Consider the following 22,209-nt stretch of genomic DNA (forward strand, 5'->3'; position numbering starts at 1 on the left):
ACAGTCCCAAATATTTTGCATGTCAGCAGTCAAGTTTTCCAGATATAGGATTTTCAAGAAGCAAATTGTCACCTGCCACATCACGTTGATTCATTTTGAAAACTTGACTGCTGACATAAAAATGTTGGGACTGTATCAACAGTGGACTAATGAGTAAAATACCCAAAGATATTGGGGCAGCAGGTAACCTAGTAGTTAAAGCATTGGCCAGTAACCGAAAGGTTGTTCGTTCGAATCCCCGAGCTGTCAAAAGTAAAAATTTGTTGTTCTGCCCCCTGAACAGGGCTGTTAACCTGCTCCCTAGTAGGCTGTCATTGTAATTAACCATTTGTTGTCAACCGACTTGTCTAGTTAAATTTGTAAAATACATCAATCAAAATATTGTGGTTCTTGAGTGGATTTTCCCAGTGCAAACAGCCTCATAGCATTGCAGGTTCAAGGGTCATCGCCCATGGGTTGTGTAGAGCACGAAATGTGGGTTAGTCGGCAGACCAGAGATTTGGCCTTAGTTGACACATAAGGAACGTGGGTGGTACACTAAGTTTTAAAAAAAATGCATGGATAAAGAAAGCATGTCGCAATTCACTTCATAGAAACAAATTGTTTTTTTATTACAACATTTCAACGTTTCCATTATTGGTAATGGTATGTGGTAGATTAACATGACTGCTGGGAATTTAGAAAACTCCAAATAATTTGATCGACTGCAGAACACATGGAATTAATTTCCAGTAATGATCTTTTTTCCTTACAATATTAAACAATTCAGAGACAGGGTGCAACACAAAAAGCTTATCCCAAATCACATCGATAAAAAAGGTCACCGTACAATAAACGTTTTAAAAACATCAACGTAAATAAAGTCCACGCGAGTATCTCCCAAGACTAGATGGATTATGTTTTTTCATCCTTGGTTCGATAAAAAAAATATCTGACAGAAAACTTGTATTAACCGATGGGTATGTTAATCATATTACCAGTGTAAAAACAAAAAAAGGTTTTGCATTTTTCCGAAACTAAAATATAAAAAGCCGGAGACCGTTGGGGCATGTGTTACCAGGTCGACAAGAGGCCACACAGGAAATTGGATGTCGAACGAGAGACGCAACTTCCTAGATCCAAGGCCACGCCCACATCCTGTAGCCCTCTCTACCCCGTGTTGATGTTTGGACACCACACCCGACAACTTTGGTACCGTTCACCGTACCGCCCCTGGTTGGTTGGTAGTACTTCCTCATTCCTGGCCTGGCTAGGCGAGGGCCTGCTCCTCTATTGGTGGAGGTGGTAGGAGGGGCGGGGTCAGCTCCTGGACATGGATGGTCATCCATCGCAGTGCAGCTTTGTGTTGTTGGTCGGTTTTCTCTTGACAAGTTATACAGCTAAAAAGAAGTGAGTGAAAAGAAGGCAATGCAGGAGGAGGGGGTGTACAGTGCATGACGGAGGGATGGTCTTCACGACGACGCCTGCTTCTCCTGTTCAATGGCTGGGAACAGAAAGAGAGAGAGAGACAGAGAGACAAAAAAACAGTGATGAGAATCTCACTGGCAACACCCTTGAGGCATAAATGGTCTTTCACTTACCCTAGGCCTATCATGTCTACTGTAGCGTAGCTTAGACACACAATGTTACTATTGAAAAGGTAGGATTAAATTCTATAGAAGTACCCGTAGGCCTACAGTAGCCTTCTTATGATGCATCCCACTGGGCAGACATTGGTTCAACAATTTCATCGAAATCAACGTTGATTCAACCAGTGTGTGCCCAGTGGGATAGGTCTATTAAGATTTTTTTTTTTAAATATAGTATTCATGTGTCATATCATAATGTCAGACTATTGCATAAATGTCTGTATCCTTACTTTCTTTAGTCGGCAGCGGATTCTTCTCCTGCGTCTCGGTCTTTTTCAGCTTGGTCTTGTCGAAGCTGGCGACCTCCTCGAGATTTGGCTTGTCAGACATGATTGCGAAGAATCTGTCAAAACGAGAAGCATTGTTTTAATTAAACATATGCGCAGACAGTACTGCAGCCACAATATATTTTCCTCAAGTGCGCAACTAGGGACGTGACCAAAACGTGCAAGTAGTGCGCCTGCAATTCTTTTGTTCGCCTCAAGCAGAGCCTGGTGCAATTTGCCTCACATCCCGTTACCCAATTCAGGGACCATGTCACACACAGGGGCACAAAACCGCACCCCACAATGAATGGCGCCTAATATTCCCCAAAATTAACATTTACATAACAATACGCGTTCCCATGTTGAGAACGCCGAAAAGAGAAAAAGCGGTTGGCCACACATAACCAACTATGCGTTCAAATCAACGGTTAAAGTATAAAGATACTGCATATTATATGCATTTAAAAAATATTTGTCTACAACGCTGATCAGACGTCAATTCCACATGTTTGGTCTAAGACTCGCCTCTCCCTTGGGCAGCGCAATCTGGAGAACCACCGCCCAGATCCGCTTTACCTTCGAAGATAGGCTCCCAAATTGTACCGCGACTCCCTCAAATAGGCCCATTCATGACTATACGTGTCATTACATACTATCTATCTAATGGCACTTTTCAAATGTTATTACGCATGACTTAGACAATTGACTGTAGCCTATCGCCACCACAAACAATCTGAACAAAGGATATAGACTGATATGGCTAGTGTTACACAACGAACCTCAAATATAACACATATCCAGTCGTTTCTATTTTACTAGTTAGATGTTTCTTTAAAAAAAAAAAAGAAAAAAGGTTGCACCCATCCAAACATCTTTCTAGTCGCACCTTTTGTCCTTGGCATGGTACAGGTTAGAATGTTCTCGCAAGGATAAATTCAGGTTAGTTACACTATTCTGGCAGCATTTCAGCAGATATCAGGCATCCTACTTTTATATGACCAATACCATAAAGTTAATATGAATATCAGTGCTTACCAAAGTTGGGACTGATTGACTAATTGTACTTCTCCAGGCTTCGCGTTGCAGCAGTGTGTCCCGCCTTTGCGCAAGCATAGGAGATATACTGAGCAATATGCAAATGAGTCTGACGTCATCACACAGCTTCCATCCAGGAGCGATTTGGACATTAAATACATGCTATATTAAAATTAGAATACAACATTTGAACCTAAATTTTCAACGGCGGGAATTTGAACAAATTATGGAGACGTGATACGTGTCCAAAATTTCACAGATGTGTTTTTAATCACTTTATTCACCGAGTTTCAGGCACCACAGAGAGAAGTATGCACAAGACGCCACCTGTCGGAAAATGGAGGTATCACATACTGTATTTATCACCATTATCATGTGACTTTTTCTTACACCCGTTGATTTCTAAAAGAGAAAAAAAAACATGTCCCTTCTATTAACTCTGTTCGATCCAGTAGTTATATGGTCTATATGAACAAACCCATATGATTATTCCCGCTGGCAAATTGTATCTAATAGCACTTATGTCTTATTTTCACCTGATGATCCTTTGTGAAGTATGTTGTTATGGTTACGTGATAGTTTGGCCTGGTTCAGATTAAATACCTAATAAGCACGTGGACGCCAGCTATGGATCTTTTCATCAGCCACTATCCATCACTAAGGAATCAAAAATGACAGTCCTCATGTCTGAGAAACTGTTGCCAACTCCCCATACAGAGCGTGTCAAGGCAGTAATAAGGCAACCCCCCACCGTCAGGATATATATATATATATATATATATATATATATATATATATATATATATATATATATATATATATATATATATATATACATACATACACACACTATATATGGCTGTAGCCATCAGCCACACCAACAAGCATCCCCCTTGTTGGCAGTTGTCTCAGTCTGAGCCTAAACAAGGATATTCGTTCTGGTTGGTCCTTGGATGGGAGTCCAGGGCAAAGCGTCTCAGACTAGGAGTGCTGATCTAGTACCAGTTTAGCCTTCTAGATCACAATTAATAAGATTACATGGTCAAGGAGGACCTGATCCTAGATGGTGGTTGGGTGGTAGTGTTGCATGCCCAGTTTGGTGAACTTGCCTTTCTAAAGACCTGCAATTGACAAACATTAATTCAACCAAGGTCCTTGCTCTCACATGGCACTGCAATAAGATTATGGTGCAATGAGTAGCAACACATGCTCCTCAAATGGCCACCCAATTACTCACATCTTCCAATGGGATCACACAACCCCCCCCCCCCCATAGGGAAAATAACAGTGTACTGTCTATAACAATTCATCTGAGGATCCTCAGTAACCAAAGGCCAAAGAAAAGAGAGTCAAGCATTATGTCATGTCATTGTCAAAGTTTTTATTGTCAATGAAAACCCTGGTGGTGTAAAAAAAAACAAAAAAAACGTGTGGCTGCCTGTCCGCCAGCAGCTTTCAACCCATCCGCTAATTCGTTCTGAAGAATGCCTTTGGCGCACACTCACCGTACAACAGGAGAAAATGAACGCAGAGGAGTTACTCATACATTATAACTTTTTCCTCAACTAATACTTGAATATATATATATATATTCAAGACATGAGGAAAGTAGAATTATTATACTTCATGACCTTATGGGTGTGGGTTGTTCGACCAATCACCCTTTGAGAAATGGATAAACTTGATATACAGAGGTACTGTCCCCAGTTGTTCCAAGTTATCGGATCAGATTTCGGCAATCGGATCGGATTAACTTTACATAAATACAGCGGGTGTATCATTGACTTGAATTTGGATACCCGTTCTATTAATTTCATCCTATCCTATCGCCGAAATCTGAAAAGATAACTGTTGAAAAACTGGGCAGCAGGAGATTAGTAGTGGTGTTGGGAGTTTTAGTAAATTAGCAATTTCAAGATGGTAAATCAGAAATACGAAAGTGAGCATGAGGCCCTGCAATGACACCAGTCCGTCACAAGAGGGAGTGCACCACCAGGGGCATACTAAATGAAGGAAACTAAAATGGCAAATCAGATTTGGCCTTGTAACGTGGCACTAACGAAATAATGTTTGAAACTAGAATGCCAGAAATTGTGGAAATGCTTCCAAACGGTCTCTCTCATATCTGAATTGAATTCCATGATACAATATTGGGACGTTAAGAAGACAATGCTAGATAGATGCTTAAACATTATGTAGGAATCTATTTACTGGTTGAACAAATACAGCCTCTACTCTAGATTTTTTTGAGAGAAAAAAGTCCCACACTAACCAAAATGTTGCTGGTTAAAGAAATAAAGAAATCAAAAACAAATCAGCTGTTGATGACTAAACAACCCTAGGTGGCATTGATTAGCACTAGCACACACCGTAGCAAAAAATCCTGCAACAGAAAATTAAGACAGGCATTTCTTATTGTACAGATAGTCCCTCCCCATTTGCTACTGTTTTTAGTCTAGTGAATAGGACCCTGGTATTTCGTAATCGGTGTGTATTGATGAAACAAAGGTGCCTCTAAAAACCAACAGCGTTGCAGATTCTCCAGAGAGCAGGTTAGAACAGTCAGATGAATCAAGAAGTGACATCACACAATGGAATGCTTTCATTTATAGTGAAATGGAAGGAAAATGAGGTACAACAAACAGGAACATTGTTAGGCAATGGACCTTCGGTTAAAACGACAGCCAGATCCCTTGGGTGGCAAGGCTGGCAAAGCATGATATTGAACCAACACAGTAAGGAAATCTTAACATGGTAATACGCATAAATATAAACTTGCTGGTCTCAGAGGAGGTGATACTCTTTCTTGGGTCTCCACACGGAACAACGGAGCTGGGAAAGTGGGCGTGGCCTTCAGGAATCGGTCACATGTAATTGGCCCAAACCGTCAGGGTTTAAGGACTTCAGGGGGGTCATTGAAGGTGCGAGCTGATTGGACCATGAGGAGAGGAAATGGCTGCTGTGGCCTCTGCTCGTGGCCATCCTTTACAAGGGAACGTGGCTGAAGAGGTAGGACACCGACTCGCCGTTGTGGGTTCTCCTGATCGCCTCGGCCAGGATCATGGCTATATCTATGATCTGGTGGAGACCATAGAAATACAACATAATAGATACATCTCTATAGCAGACCGCCATCAACCAGTGCCTCAGGTCAGGTAACCTATAGGGCAGCCAATCAATCCTGGTTGGAATGGTTAGCTCTAACAGCAGCAAGGTACAGTTTCGAGACATGGGAGAGGCAAAATGCTGCATGTATCAACAAAGGGATTCCTCAAACCTCATTGGCTAAAAGGTACCAGGACGTGTGAGTAAACAGGAAGTGCGCCCATCTGGACAGTGGGTACCTGTATCTTTGGGCACGACTTCATCTTCTCCTCCTGGGGGATGGTGTTGGTGACCACCACGGCCTCGAAGGGAGCATCGTTGATGCGCGTGATGGCCGGACCGGAAAATATGCCGTGCGTGAGGATAGCATAGACCTTGATCGCACCGGCATCAATCAATCTAGAGAGAGATATGAGTGGTGTAATATAAAAAAACAATGTGACAGTAATATGGAAACTGCGTTTGAAAGTCAGATAAAATAATGCATATGAGCAAAGTAGAAAAATGAAATATGCACAAGCATCAAATAGAAGAGTGAAATGTTGAAGAGTTTCAGAGAGACAATGAAACGGGAGCCATGGTTGAGACTGGAACAAACGATAATGACTTCCAGGTTTTTCCCCTTTTCAAACAGTAAAATAAAAATAGCAGAAAACTTGCTTTAAAAACAGATACGTTTTGTAACTGCAGCAAACAGGAGGGCTTCTACATTTGAGCAAGCCCCCATTCAGAAAAAAACCCTGAGTGGATTTTGAGTCTCCACATCACTCCTCACCCTTTACACAATCTATCTCATTAGGTTTGATACAGTGGATCAGGTCAATAACCAATACGGTGATTTGAGATCAACGGATGCTCAACAGATGAGGCTACATAGCAACCATCTATAAATACTGACTTGTATTGACACCACAAGCCAAACACAAATAAACTAGATCAAGGCCATGGTAGAATAACTTTGGGGCTATTAGGAGCTGTGTGAGTGTACACACACACACACACACACACGTGTGGTCGCTCACTTCTCAGCAGCTTTGCAGATGGTGCCGCAGGTGTCGGCCATGTCGTCGACCAGGATGGCCACGCGGTCCTTCACGTCTCCGACCAGGACCATGCGGTCCACCTCGTTGGCCTTCTTCCTCTCCTTGTGGATGAGGGCAAACTCCACATTCAGCCGGTCAGCTATGGAGGTCACTCTGGATACAGGAATTTCAAACAAAGAAATATGAGAAATATGAGATATGCATGTCAGCGCTCAGCTGAAAATAGCATCTCATTCGCATGACCTCCAGAAGTCGAGCATTACTCATCTCGAAGATGGACAAGTACAAACAAACCCCAATGAAAGGTTAAACAAGGGAGAGATGAACAGGTCCAAACATTTCTGACTTTCCCCATAGCTTTTCCACATTGTTGAAGACCTCAGGACCAGCCGTACCTGGTTCATGTGACCCTGCCACGTTGAATTGGTTATTACCGTTTGGCTCCTCCAGCGTCAGGGGACACAATGCAGCTGTTCTTCCACTCTGGAATGTTCTCCCGGATCCACTGGAGGACCGCGGGCTCTGCATACAGGTTGTCCACGGCGATGTCGAAGAATCCCTACAGAGAGAGACCAGAAAAAGTTTCAAACATTTCCCCTTTAACATAATAATATACAGCCTCTCCGATTAGCCCAATATTGAGCAAAAACATAGCGACAACTTCAGACTTCACTGCCATAACTTGGAATGAAACTAAAATTGAGCAACTACTACTAGTCGTTTCAATTCAATATAACTTAATTTAAATCGACAGGGGAAACTGCACCCTGCAATTGCATTGCTGTGACGTGTTGGATGCTGCCTACCTGGATCTGCGAGGCGTGGAGGTCCATTGTGATGATGTGGTCGGCGCCGGCTACAGACAGCATGTTGGCCACCAGCTTGGCTGAGATGGGAGCGCGACTCTGGGACAGAGGGAGTTACAGGCTCTTTCAAATGAAGCACACAATTGAATTATTTAGCGTGGCAACAATTGTAGTACTACAGTAAAACGCCCTGGACTTAAATAACTAGTGAAGTCTAAATCCTCTGCTCCTCCACAAGGAACACAATCCTTGTTGGCTACAGGTTGTCGCGTGTTCAACACAGACATCTTAGTCTTCTGCGGTTAATGCACACACAGCCCTCTGTAGCCAAATAGCAGCACAAGGTGACCGTAGAGATTCTGGTTTCAGGGGACAAATCACAACTCCCAGGTTACTTAATTTACACACACAAGTTCAACTCTGGCAAGATGCTTGTTTCAACTTGTTTCAATTTTGTACTAGGTCACATTCCACAGTGCCATGAATGGATTTAACATGCCTCAGGGAAAAGACAACAGTGATAGGCCAACATGTGGTATTAAACATCCATCATTTGGTATAATCAAACATACCCCGTCTAAATCCTTCTTGTATTGAACTTTGATTTACAAACGTAAGTAAACCCTCTGTGAGAAATCTGTTATGTCCTGTTCTAGAACTTGTAGTTCAGAGTGTTTGTATAGGCTACAGATGTATTTCCCAACGTGTCCTCCAGTAACCCCTACAGCACGCATTTTTGTTGTAGGCCCAGACATGCACACCTGATGCAACTAATCATCAAGCCCTCAATGAGTTGAATCAGGGTTTCTAGATGGGATGCAGAAGTGACTTTTCAAAGCAGGTTAGGAACATTGAAGTAAGGTTAGGAAAAGGGCTAGCTAAATTGCAAAAATTCTCCAACGTGACCTCGAATATACAAGTTATGACGTCACTGACATTAGCAGGATCCCTGCTAGACATGACCTTGAATCAGTTAAGTCAGCCCGGGCTACAACAAAAATGTGTGCTGTTGGGGGTACACTGGAGTACCAGAGCAGGGAGACACTGGGCTACAGTATGCCACTACAATAGAGGGGCCTTTGGGGTCTGGCATGTTACACCTTCATGTTAGAAAACATAACAGGGCTCCAGAGTGGCGCAGCGGTCTAAGGCACTGCATCTCAGTGCTGGTTATCTCAAACCTGGTTCGAATCCAGGCTGTATCACATCCGGCCTGTGATTGGGAGTCCCATAGGGCGGCGCACAATTGGCCCAGCGTCGTCTGGGTTTGGCCGGAGTAGACCGTCATTGTAAATAAGAATTTGCTCTAGACTGATTTGCCTTGTTAAATAAAGGTTAAATATGCTCCAAAACGTTAAGATATCTCATGCTTAGGGTCTCATGATAGTAACTGGTGCTTGATACACTGTCTTTGGGTTGATGGAGAGAGAAAGAGTGAGAAACGGTGGAATGTTGGATTGGCCTTAGAACAACTGGCTTGCTACATGAGGAAACTGTTGTTACTTTATTAACTGGAACAGTGTGTGACAATCATTTACCAGATAAGCGGTGGTCTGTGAACCCTTTCTCCCCTCTTGGAATGCCTGACGTCAACTTTCAGTTAAGTAACATTAGCACGAACTGTTAACGAGAATTAGGCCTAATTGTTGTCGGGTCATGAACCATGCTCTGATTCAAACCGACAGCTATATTTGGTAGATGCTGTATTTCTCATATGGTTTTTGTGTAGTAACACAGAAGTTATTGGATGACATTCACATTTGAAGAATCTCAAAGTAGCTGCCCTTTTGCCTTGATGACAGCTTTGTACACTCTTAGCCGTCTCAACCAGCTTCACCTGGAATGCTTTTCCAACAGTCTTGAAGGAGCTCCCACATATGCTGAGCACTTGTTGGCAGCTTTTCCTTCACTCTGCGGTCCAACTTATCCTAAACCATCTCAACTGGGTTGAGGTCGGGTGATTGTGGAGGCCAGGACATCTGATGCAGCACTCCATTACTCTCCTTGGTCAAATAGCCCTTACACAGCCTGGAGGTGTGTTGGGTCACTGTCCTGTTGAAAAACAAATTATAGTCCCTCTAAGCGTAAACAAGATGGGATGGCATATTGCTGCAGAATGCTGTGGTAGCCATGCTGGTTAAGTGTGAATCCTTAAATTCTAAATCAGTGTCACCAGCAAAGCACCCCTACACCACCGCCATGCTTCGCGGTGGGAACAATACATGCAGAGATCATCCGTTCACCTACTCTGGGTCTCACAAAAACACAGTGGTTGGAACCAAAAATGTAAAATTAGGGCAGATTTCCACGGGTCTAATATCCATTGCTTGTGTTTCTTGGTCCAAGCAAGTCTCTTCTTAGTAGTGGTTTCTTTGCAGTAATTCGACCAAGAAGGCCTGATTCACACAGTCTCCTCTGAACAGTTGATGTTGAGATGTGTCTGTTACTTGAACTCGGTGAAGCATTTATTCAGTCCTCATGAGAGCCAGTTTCATCATAGTGCTTGATGGTTTTTCAACTGCACTTGAAGAAACTTTAGAAGTTGGACATTTTCCGGATTGACTGACATTCATGTCTTAAAGTAATGATGGACTGCCGTTTCTCTTTGCTTATTCGAGCTGTTCTTGCCATAATATGGACTTGGTCTTTTACCAAATAGAGCTATCGCCTGTATACCACCCCTACCTTGTCACAACACAACAGAGGAAGGAAATCAATTCCACCATTTAACTTTTACCAAGGCACACCTGTTAATTGAAATGAATTGCAGGTGACTACCTCATGAAGCTGGTTGAGAGAATGCCAAGAGTGTGCAAACCTGTCATCAAGGCAACGGGTGGCTACTTTGAGGTTCTCCAAATGTGAAATATATTTTGATTTGAAGAATCTCAAATATATTTTGATTTGTTTAACACTTTGTTGGTTACTACATGATTCCATTTGTTATTTCATAGTTTTGATGTCTTCACTATTATTATACAATACAGAAAATAGTACAAATAAAAACCCTTGAATGAGTAGGTGTGTCCAAACTTTTGACTGGTAATGTAAATATGCTACGTTTTGCACTACATACTGAACACCACACAGTGAATCATAGTCGTGACTTATTTGTGCCTAGGAGCAGCCCGGAAGGTAAGCTTACCTTGTCTTTTTTATCCTGCCGGGCGTAGGGGAAGCAGGGGATGACGGCGGTGACTCGGGACGACGAGGCGATCTTGCACGCGTTGATCATGATCAGCAGCTCCATCAGGTTGTCGTTGATCTCGCCGCAGCCGCTCTGCACAATGTAGACGTCCTCGCCGCGCACGCTCTCCCCGATCTCCACGCTGACCAAGAGAAGCGGCATTATTATTTAGTGGCATGTTAAGGAAAGGATGAGGATCATAATTCTTACCACCACCACGGAACCCCACACTCACCTCCACACTGAGGTAGAGAAGATCATTCCTCCCTCCTCGCCTATTGCTCCTAAACCCTGACGGAGAAGGCTGATCATAATCTTCTCACCAAGGCCCTTTATCAACTAGGCCATCTCCCCTCCCCCTACAAGGTATGCTTAGAAAAAAGGGCAACTGCTACTCACTCATGAAAGATACTGCACCAAGAATCACTTTTCAACAACACAGTAACATAACTGCACACCAAAAGCGGAGGACTGATGGAGGTCTGGTACAGTAAATTGGAGTGACCGGAACGAGCTTAACATTGACTAACTAGCCTCACATGAGAACTCTTATTTGAAAGTGCGTGTGGAAAAGCAGACTTCCGGGAATCAGTGTACACACACACACACACACACACACACACACTTCTCCACAAGTTTCAGGCATCAAAACAAGTTAAAAAAAAGAAACGTCTGAAAAATTCCAGACAGACCAACCCCCTTTCCCTACCTCCGCTGCAGTCATGTGCTCACATCTGACCAAGAGACGCAATTAACGCAACAGCTGGTCTACCTATCTGAACCACCCAGAAGAGGAGGCACGAGGGAATCTGTGTTCTAAGGGGAGAGCGTAAGCAAGACGTGAGGAGACACGAGACCCACCGCTACTGTACAGACTAGGACTGTCGCAGAGTATAAAAAATAAAAAAAAAGTGATCGACCGAGAGTGTTCTTTCGACCAATCGATTCGTTTTTAAAACGTATTTTTCCCATATAAAGGCACACCTTAAGTTAATAAAATCAACAGTATGCACTGAGCTTGTCTGATGCTTTAAGCGCACTGTTTGATGAAATAATAAGATAACCAGTTAAAAAATATGTTCCCGACCTCCCCCAAACATAAACGGTTAGCTAAGAACTAGAGGTTGACCGATTACGATTTTTCAATGCCGATACGGATTATTGGAGAACCAAAAAAGCTGATTAAAATCGGCCAATTCTTATTTATTCATTTGTAATAATGACAATTACAACAATACTGAATGAACACTTATTTTAACTTAAATGTAATACATCAATAAAATCAATTTAGCCTCAAGTAAATAATGAAATGTGAAAATAAGGAACGGTGGGTTAACTGCCTTGCAGTAAGCCAAGGTAAATTGCTAACTAGCATTAAACTTATCTTATAAATAACAATCATAATCCCTAGTTAACTACACATGGTTGATGATATTACTAGATATTATCTAGCTTGTCCTGCGTTGCATATAATCTGAGCATACAAGCATCTAAGTATCTGACTGAGCGGTGGTAGGCAGAAGCAGGCGTGTAAACATTCATTCAAACAGCACTTTCGTGCGTTTTGCCAGCAGCTCTTCATTGTGCGTCAAGCATTGCGCTGTTTATGACTTCAAGCCTATCAACTCCCAAGATGAGGCTGGTGTAACCGAAGTGAAATGGCTAGCTAGTTAACGTGCGCTAATTGCGTTTCAAACATCACTCACTCTGAGCCTTCTAGTAGTTGTTCCCCTTGCTCTGCATGGGTAACGCTGCTTCGATGGTGGCTGTTGTCGTTGTGTTGCTATACTGTTACACTGGCAATACTAAAGAGCCTATAAAAACATCCAATAGTCAAAGGTATATGAAATAAACGGTATAGAGAGAAATAGTCCTGTAATTCCTATAATAAACAACCTAAAACTTCTTACTGGGAATATTGAAGACTCATGTTAAAAAGGAACCACCAGCATTCATATGTTCTCATGTTCTGAGCAAGGAACTTAAACGTTAGCTATTCTTTACATGGCACATATTGCACTTTTACTTTCTTCTCCAACACTGTTTTTGCATTACTTAAACCAAATTGAACATGTTTCATTATTTATTTGAGACTAAATAGATTTATGTATGTATTATATTATGTTAAAATAAAAATGTGATCATTCAGTATTGTTGTAATGGTCATTATTACAAAAATATATATATATTATATAAAATGGTTATTGCCTTTTTTTGGTCTCCAATAATCGGTATCGCTATTGAAAAATCATAATCGGTCAACCTCTAATATGAAGTGCGACTGGCTCATCCATGGATGTGGGGAGAAAATGCCCTTATTTTTTAAAATATTTTTTGTTAGCTCCCCACGCGGGGGTTTGTGCTCTCTGATTAGCTCAAAGTCAAATTGAGGGCCACTGATGAGCGTTGCGATTCTACGAGTAGAATGAGTAGGTTCGTAGTTACAGGTTCTGTTTTTGTTCTTGCAAGAGAAGGAACGGCCTCCCACGGTGTTAAGTACCTATAGGCAGTGAGATTCTCGGTGTGTTTTATACTTTTTATTTATTTAACTAGGCAAGTCCGTCAAGAACAAATTCTTATTTACAACGACGGCCTCCTGCGGGGGCTGGGTTGAAAAATAAAAATATGACAACACGACAAGAGACACCACAACATAGACAGACCCATGACAACACAGCATTGTAGCAACACAACATGGTATCAACACAAAACATGGTACAAACATTGGGCACAGACAACAGCACCAAGGGCAAGGTAGAGACGACAATACATCACACGAAGCAGTCACAACTGTCAGTAAGAGTGTCCATGATTGAGTCTTTGAATGAAGAGATAGAACTGTCCAGTTTGAGTGTTTGTTGCAGCTTGTTCCAGTCGCTAGCTGCAGCGAGCTGAAAAGACGAGCAACCCAGGGACCTTCAACAGAATATGATTGGCAGAACAGGTGTTGTATGTGGAGGATGAGGGCTGCAATAGATATCTCAGATAGGGGGGAGTGAGGCCTAAGAGGGTTTGATAAATAAGCATCAACCAATGGGTCATGCGACGAGTATACAGATATGACCAGTTTACAGAAGAGTACAGAGTGCAGCGATGTGTCCTATGAGGAGCATTGGTGGCAAATCTGATGGTCGAATGGTAAAGAACATCTAGTCCCTCCAGAACACCCTTACCTGCCGATCTATAAAATCACATCTCCGTAATCTAGCACAGGTAGGACGGTTATCTGAATCAGGGTTCGTTTGGCAGCTGGGGGAAAGAGGGGCGATTACAATAAAGGAAACCATGTCCAGATTTAACCTAAGCTTTGCTATGTGCTGAGTGAAGGACAATGTACCGTCTAGCCTTACTCCCAAGTACTCCCAAAACCCCCAGAGGCAGTAATCACACCGGTTGGGAGAGGGGCAGTCTTCCTACCAAACCACATGACCTTTGTTTTGGAGGTGTTCAGAACAAGGTAAGAGGCAGAGAAAGCTTTGGTGTAGAGCATTTAACACAACATCCAGGGAGGGGCCAGCTGAGTATAAAACTATCCTTGGCAATGATCTTAATACTTATTAATACTTTGTCCTTGCAAGGAGGACATCCCACAATAAGATCTTATTTAATAGGTGTCCCACTATCAGACCAATCTTTCTCCAAAAGTATCCACAAAATGCTAAAGCAGATTATTGTATAAATATAGCTGACAAAAACCCACTATTGCACATAGGGGACAAAGTAATGTAGCTAGGCTAAATCAATAGGAGACCTTAGCTCACCTTGGTTCATGGGGAAGTGCAGTGAACTCACTCACACCCATTGCATCATATTGCAAGTATTGTAACGTCTACATACACCAGCGCAGGTTTATGTAGTTACCATCTCTACTGAACAATTAGGTCAGTTTGCTTACTGGCTGGAAATGAACCTAGATTAAGCGCGTGACATCATTTAGGCTAAAATGGAACTGAGGGTGGCAGCAGGGCAAACAATTATAGGAATAAATCAGATAAGGAAAATGTATAAATGAAAAACATATATTTTATTTTTGAATCATTTTAGCAGAGGTTCATATACAGAGCAATTTACAGGTGCAATTAGGATGAAGTGCATGACAATGTGGGCAGGGAAGGAACCAGGGGTGGCAGTAGGGCAAACAATTATAGGAACAATTCGGATAAAAAAAACAGATAAAAAAAAAAATATATAATAATTTTAGCAGAGGCTCTCTGAAGGTACAATTAGGGCACATCGACCGATTTTTCACTTAGTCGGTTAGGGGATTCAAACAGCCGGCTTTTTGGTTGCTGGCCCAACCCTCTTACCCACTAGGCTACCTGCACAGATATCACTCACTTTCATTACATTTTGTAACTGCAACATTTCAAGACGTTTGCATACTGAACGTGGCCTTGTTCTCTGTTGCTGCGGTAGTTGGTTCTGTTTACACGAACTGTTGGCTATTATCAAGTCACGTGAGTCTTTTCGCAAACTAACTAGCATGTATCTTTCAAAGTTACGACTCAACAATGAACACCAGCATGCGCGACCATGTGATTACATAACTAGATATAACTAACTAGCCAATTTAGTGATTGATGTAATAACGTCAGCAAGCTAGTGTTATTCAGTGACGTTCGCATAGCTGGCAAACTTACTACTCTTGCGCACATGTGCATGCATGACCCAGGCTACAGTAAGTTAACGTCCAGCGCCTGCGAGCTAGCTCAGCTAACGCAGCTGGTAAATTAGCTAATCATGCACCTACCTAAAGACAGACGAGAAATGAGTAAAAAGTAAACCTACCATGTTTCTTGGTTGGAGAATTTCTTCGTTATCACTTTCCCCAATTCCAGTCCGAGGCGATCAGCCACTTTTTGTGACAGGTCTTGGTGGGAGCTCCCGCTGAAAAGCACGATGTTCGGCATGTCCTAAATATGTCTGTGCAATTTGGTTATGCGAGTAGGAGATTTTGGATGCAACAATTATCCCTCGAGGGGCAAGTTAGCTAACAAGTTAACTTATTATCGTTGTAGCCCACGCATAGCAGATCAGCACGAGAGGAGACCTAAAACTGAAAAGGAAGTGAGAATCGTGTTTGCATGGTAGAGCGGAAATGCCGCTTCCTAATTCTTCTTCTTCTTCTTATTTGGGATTGTTTTTGCGGCTCGCATCCGATTTAAGGTGCATGCACTGCCGCCTATTGTACCGGAGTATGAGGCTATTCACGGCGTACCTACATACAATTATTTGTGATACAGTATTATACAGTCGGGGAAAATGAACAAAATATCCTACCAACTATTAGCCCTTAATAAAATGATAAAGAAACACCACCCTATTCCACTATTTACCCTATCTAATCCTACTCAACACCCCCTGCAACCTTACAAACCCAAGTATTTCTCTGCGGCTGCCATCCCCTTCCTCATTGGACAAAATCGATGCCTTTCTTCTTAGGTGGGTTTTTTCTGCGGTTGGCATCTGACGTTATGGTCCCATGCTATTTGGAAGACCAAAACTCCATCCCACCAAAACAGGCTGACATTTCAGGCGGTCTTTTCAAACAGTTTTTACACTAAAATTACATTATCATAATTTTCACAATTTCACAGTATTATTCCAACCTCATACTGTGGAAATATATATAAAAGCGGGGGAAACAAGTGTTTTGTCTGCACTGGGCATTAAAAAATAATCATGTATTTGCTTGTCCTGCCACATATACATCAGGCCTACTATGACTTGACTGACGCCTCAATCAGACCGACAGCGTCATTGCATTTTGGTACACCAGAAGTACATTCAATTCCAAGTAACGCTGCGTTTGCCTTGCAGCTTTGCGTTGCAGAGGCATTTGCAGTGCGTTCTGTGTCAAACTGTATGCAGCTTTGCGTTGCAGAGGCATTTGCAGTGCGTTCTGTGTCAAACTGTATGCAGCTTTGCGTTGCAGAGGCATTTGCAGTGCGTTCTGTGTCAAACTGTATGCAGCTTTGCGTTGCAGAGGCATTTGCAGTGCGTTCTGTGTCAAACTGTATGCAGCTTTGCGTTGCAGAGGCATTTGAAGTGTGTTCTGTGTCAAACTGTATGCGTAGACGGCTTAACAGAAATGGTAGCAGAAGGTGAGTGTTGAACTTTTGTTGCACACATATCCAAATGATGACACTTTTGGTGGGATCAAGGCATAATAGTTACACGTGTTGGTTGAAAAGCACATTGGCCAGAGAGTCGGAAAGGAATGGTCCCTTACAGATTGTGGTCTTTCAAAATGTCCTCACAGCCCCCCCCCCCCCCCCCCCCCTTACCCTTTAAGGCTTTTCGATCTGTGTGTTTTAACTTGATTTAACTCTGAGATTGTAGTCAGATGATACCTCAAGTGCCTCTTTTATCCACACACAGAAACCTTTGTCAACGCCTTGGTGATACACTCCCTCTTACTATGCTCACATGAGAAGCATCACGCTAGGAAAGAAGGGCCTCCTGTTCATTTGAAATGAATAGATTGTTTTATATCCAAATGAATAAGACGTAATTCAGAATGAAACATGTTCAAAATGGCATTATCATTTATTTTTTTTGTAGCTAGAGAAAGCTACTAGGCCTAGGGTGTAGAAAAATGAGGCGGTGCACAAGTGAAACATTTATTTTACTGGAGTTCTTCTACAAGATATTAGTGGAGCAAATGAAATAGCAAGTGAAGACACGCCATGACCCTCGGATATGTAAAACATTTTAATGGGTCAGAGAAGCTGAAAAAAAAATATTGAGTGGATTTTTATGTTTATGGTCGGAGAAATAAAATGCAGTCTGAAACATAAATGTTGAAGGACACCATTTAGTCCAGAGAGGGTCATATTAAAACACATACAATGAAAGGCTGTAAAAAAATGATGAAACATTACACACCTGCCCGATCGACTTAAAAGCTCTTTAATAAGATACTTGCCTACTTATTTGATGTCTTTTCAGTGAAGTTTTATGCCCTCTGTATTTGTTTAAAAAAAACAAAAAAACATGTCAAAATCATTTAGAAATAAGGAGTATTAAATGCAGTGCAAGTTCAGTGCTGTACGTCAATCCTCTCTCTCCACACTGCAACCTAGAACTGCATCGTCAATATCACATTAAAGAGTACCTGTCTTCCCAATGACCTCTCAAAATGTCTATAGCAATTTATATATTCATATAGTGTATCATATGTACTGTATGTACATTATATACATGGACAATAAATTGTACACAAGAAGTAGGGTGTCTATAATAACATCAGTTCTTATTACAAAGGCCGGGTCTTGTATGGCTTTGTATAATGTACATAACACTAAAAGACGTTGCTGTCGGCTGGACGTCCCACTACTTGCTAAGCAGCGTTTTGAGGGAGCGGGTGAGTGCGTTGGCGATGGCTGACATGGTGCTGGAGTGGCGGACCAGGGCATTGACGCTGTGGTCGCTGGGCGCTCCGATGGACGCCGCCTCGGCTGCGCGCAGCAGGCAGATGTAGTTCATGACCAGCTCGTCCACCTTGGCCACCACCTCCCTCTGCTGTTGGGCAGCTGATGCCCTCAGGCCCCTCACCAGGCACATGCAGGCCTCAGACAGGCAGCACAGCACCTGGAAACTGCAGGTGATGGCCAGCAGCATCTCCTCTGGGCTGCCGTGGGCCTGGGCCATCCTGCGACATGCCCGCCCCAGCTCTTTAGACTCGATGGACAGTAGCTGCTTGTATTGGGACAGGTCGGCTGTGATCTGTGGCACCTGGCCGCTGCAGTCCCCCCTGCCTACGCTTGAGCGCACTAGGGCGATGAGCTCGCTGGCGTCGCGGCGTACATCCGAGAAGCCAACGGGGAAGACGTACATGCGGTCTTTGAGCGTGTTAATGCGCGACAGCCGGTCGCTGAAGCTCATGTTGGTCAGGACCTCGCTGTAGAGCTGGTCGCCTGCTGCGTCCGTGGCCAGGCCGTAGATAGACGCTGCTTCCTCCATTTCCCTGCCATGGCAGCGCCTGGAACTCTCGCCCCTCTCGCCCATCTCACCCCCCTCTACCTCATCTTCCTCTGCCTGGCTCTTCCTCTTGAAGAAGCAGTAGCTGAAGGGACCGTGGCACCTCCAGGGGCTGCTCGAGTCCATCTTCTGCGAGCCCTTCATGTGCTTGGCGTCCTTCTGCAGGGGGAACATCACTGAGGCCCTCCGGCTGTCTCTGCCCCCAGCCGACCCGCACGTGGACGCTACTGAGCCCTGCGAGTAGCTCTTCGACAGCCTCTTCCTCGTGGGTCTCCTCTGTAGTTTGGGGTCAACTGGTCCTTGCTGGCACTTGGTTCTGCCTTTGTCGAAGAGCACCTCCACACTCCCGGAGCCCGCCGTTACATTACTGGTGCTCCGTCTGAGCTCCCTGCCCCGCTGCAGGCTATTGATGCTGGGCTCCCTGCCCAGGTGGAGGCTTTTGGTGCTGGGCTCCCTGTCCCGCTGCAGGCTGTTGGTGCTGAGCTCTCTGCCCAGGTGGAGGCTGTTTATGCTGGGCTCCCTGCCCAAGTGGAGGCTGTTGATGCTGGGCTCCCTGTCCCGCTGCAGGCTGTTGGTGCTGGGTTCCCTGCCCAAGTGGAGGCTGTTCATACTGGAGTCCCTGCCCCTCTGGAGGCTGTTCATATTGGGCTCGCACTGGTGGTGGAGGCTGGCTGTGACTGACTGGATGTGGTTTTGTCTGTATGTGACGGTGGACTGCTTTGGCACAGTGGAGTTGTGGGTGCTCATGTTGGCTGGTAGGGGAGGTGGAGGAGGTGGTGGAGGAGGTGGGGGCGGAGCCGTGGCACAGGCTCTGGCCTGCTTAGTGAAAGCTGATGGGTGATCTCCTGCTTCCGCTCCCAGTGACGTCCCCAGCTGCTCTGTGCGAGCTACACTAGGGGCAGTAGAAAAACAGAGATAATCGTTAGGAGTCTGTCGGATGGCATGCTTTGTCCTGCAGTCAGATCTGAGCCAGTCCTCTGGGCCACAGATGCTGGCACCGCTTTGGGACATCACACTCCGCGCCCTGGAGGGGGGCCTGTGGACCATGCCCCCACCCCCACCATGGATGTTGTCCCTCAGGGACAGGAACCGCTCGACCTCAGGGTCGATGGCGCCCCTCTCTAACTCACTCTCGAGGCCCGAAAAGGAGCTCCTCCTCTCTGTGCCACTGGGCCTTACTTCAACACTGTCAGCGGGTCTCTGAGCATGCAAGTCAGGATTGCTCTTCAACTTAGCGGGCAGGGTGGCGGAGTGATAGGGCCGGGGGCCTTTGTCAACCCGTGAGGTGACTGCATTGGGGTTCACTAGACTCGGGCTGAGAAAGGGTGACGAGGACGAGGGGGGCATGCAGGGATAGCGGTGAATGGTGTTCCCTTTACTCCTAACCATCTCTATCAGTTGGGGATTACTGGTAATATATCTCCTAGTGTCCTTCCTGACTCCCCCTCCCAGGCCTGCACTGTGCAACCTGCCTCCCTGATGCATCTGGCTCACTGTCAGGTAGTTAATGAGCTGCCTATAGGACTCGTTCCCCTCCTTGAGGTTAGCACCCCTTACACAGGCTGTCTTGGCATGCAGATCATTTTGAAGGTTACTCCTTTTAGCTGTACTACCTGTGGTTTCTTTCATCTTGGCCGACCGGAGGGAACCCTCTCTGCTGGTGTCTGACCCAGGAGGGTGTATGTTGGGCAGCATCTTCCGCAGGAGTGTGGGGTCTGCTTGGGGGTGGAGGTCCCTGCCCACAGGGATCTGGCCCGGGGTGCCATGGGGAGCCTTGTCCTCATAGGTGAAAACCCTGAGGGACGTGGAAGATTCGGAGAGCGGGTGGTGGTTGCCGTCGGGGGCACAGAGGGGCGAATCCGTTGGGGTGCCACAGGCGCTGCTCCCCGTGCTGCAGCCCGCGTCCAGTGATGAGCACTGGGAGCCCTGCAGGGAGTTGTGAGCCTCGCTCTGAAGGGACGAGATCCGTTTGGCTAGGTGGTACTCACACAGCCGGGCAACCCCTTGCCTCACTTGCTGCCGCTGCTCCCCTGGGGCATCTCCCTGTCCACCGGGGGGATCCCGGGGCTTCTTGGTAGGGGAGGAGGGGAAGGGACCTGCCGCTCCCCCCAGGTACTCTTCCTGCTGGCCGCCCATCGCCCCAGTGTCCCCCACTGCAGCCTCCCCTGGTTCCTCCTCAGGCTCTGTCCGTTCAGGGTGTGGGGGAGGGGGGCGCGGCAGCCTGCGGTGACTCCTTGGCAGGCTGTTCACCGCCAGGTTCTCCGCCATGATGGAGATGGAATTCTCTGGTAGAGGAAGAGGCGGCCTTCTCAGCAGCCTCTCGCAGAACGAGGTACGCTCCACATCCAGCTGGCTCCCCCTGTGGCCGTCTCTGGTACTGAACGTGTTGAACTTCCCGTTGGTGTCGGCCAACTTTTTTAACTGTTTCCCTCCAACAACCACGGAGTTGGGTCGCTTGCTGAAGCCGGAGGAGAGGTTAGTCAGAGAATCAGTGGTTTCTGGATCCAGCTCTATGCCATCTGGATGGAGGGTCTGTTTAGGGAGCGCGGTGGACGACGGCGGCCCGCCGTCTCGATGGTGGGAGGGGCTGTGGGCTTTCTTTTGGGTGGCCACTCTGGGCGAGATGGGGAAGTCTGTCTTTTCCTCCATCAGAGGCTGGTAGCCTTCGGAGGTGGCGATAAGGAGGCGCCTGTGGTTCTCGTGGAAGAGTTTGTGGGCGGCGGCCTGCTCCATGGTCTCGGTCATCTCTGAGGAGTTGGTCTCATTGCCTGAGTCAGAGGAAGACTCAGGACTGAAAGCTCGAGACATTTGCACACCTATGTGAGCCAGGGAGAAAAAAATATATAATTTGAGCTTCTTTCAACCTTGTCTACATAAAAGTAATACAATTCTATTATATCACTTTTAACAAAGTTCAACATATAGTTTGAAGAAATCCTAATTTGGTCTGATCACAAAGCACAACAGTGAACACTGAAAAACCAAAACTAGAGCAAGGCCATGACACTGTATGCACAACAGTGAACACTGAAAAACCAAAACTAGAGCAAGGCCATGACACTGTATGCACAACAGTGAACACTGAAAAACCAAAACTAGAGCAAGGCCATGACACTGTACGCACAACAGCTATAAACTATAAGTGGTGTTGGTGGT

The 22,209-nt window shown here is 45.0% G+C and overlaps 3 protein-coding genes across 3 annotated transcripts in view; all 3 read right to left on the reverse strand.

Moving 5' to 3' along the window:
• Window positions 1–590: 590 nt before the first annotated feature.
• Window positions 591–2,972, reverse strand: LOC100136027 (beta thymosin). Its single transcript, NM_001124350.1, is given in 3 exon segments — window positions 591–1,483; window positions 1,859–1,971; window positions 2,930–2,972. Coding segments are annotated over 2 exon segments (132 nt in total). The 5' UTR covers window positions 1,959–1,971; window positions 2,930–2,972; the 3' UTR covers window positions 591–1,451.
• Window positions 2,973–4,290: 1,318 nt separating this feature from the next.
• Window positions 4,291–16,525, reverse strand: LOC110495813 (ribose-phosphate pyrophosphokinase 2). Its single transcript, XM_021571265.3, has 7 exons — window positions 15,859–16,525; window positions 11,029–11,212; window positions 7,884–7,982; window positions 7,512–7,636; window positions 7,057–7,230; window positions 6,274–6,433; window positions 4,291–6,007 (listed from the first exon to the last, which is right to left on the reverse strand). Exons 1-7 carry the CDS (start codon window positions 15,978–15,980, stop codon window positions 5,915–5,917), a joined length of 957 nt encoding a protein of 318 aa, XP_021426940.1. The 5' UTR covers window positions 15,981–16,525; the 3' UTR covers window positions 4,291–5,914.
• A 1,436-nt stretch (window positions 16,526–17,961) lies between these two features.
• Window positions 17,962–22,209, reverse strand: part of LOC110495814 (FERM and PDZ domain-containing protein 4) — a 67,921-nt gene continuing 63,673 nt past the window's right edge. The window contains exon 16 of the mRNA XM_036952267.2: window positions 17,962–21,869. Within this exon, the coding sequence (XP_036808162.2) occupies window positions 18,406–21,869 (3,464 nt within the window). The 3' untranslated portion in view covers window positions 17,962–18,405. The remainder of the gene's footprint in view (window positions 21,870–22,209) is intronic.

This window comes from Oncorhynchus mykiss, chromosome 18 (assembly GCF_057628025.1).
Source record: "Oncorhynchus mykiss isolate SJ-2025 chromosome 18, ASM5762802v1, whole genome shotgun sequence".
Taxonomy (NCBI): domain Eukaryota; kingdom Metazoa; phylum Chordata; class Actinopteri; order Salmoniformes; family Salmonidae; genus Oncorhynchus; species Oncorhynchus mykiss.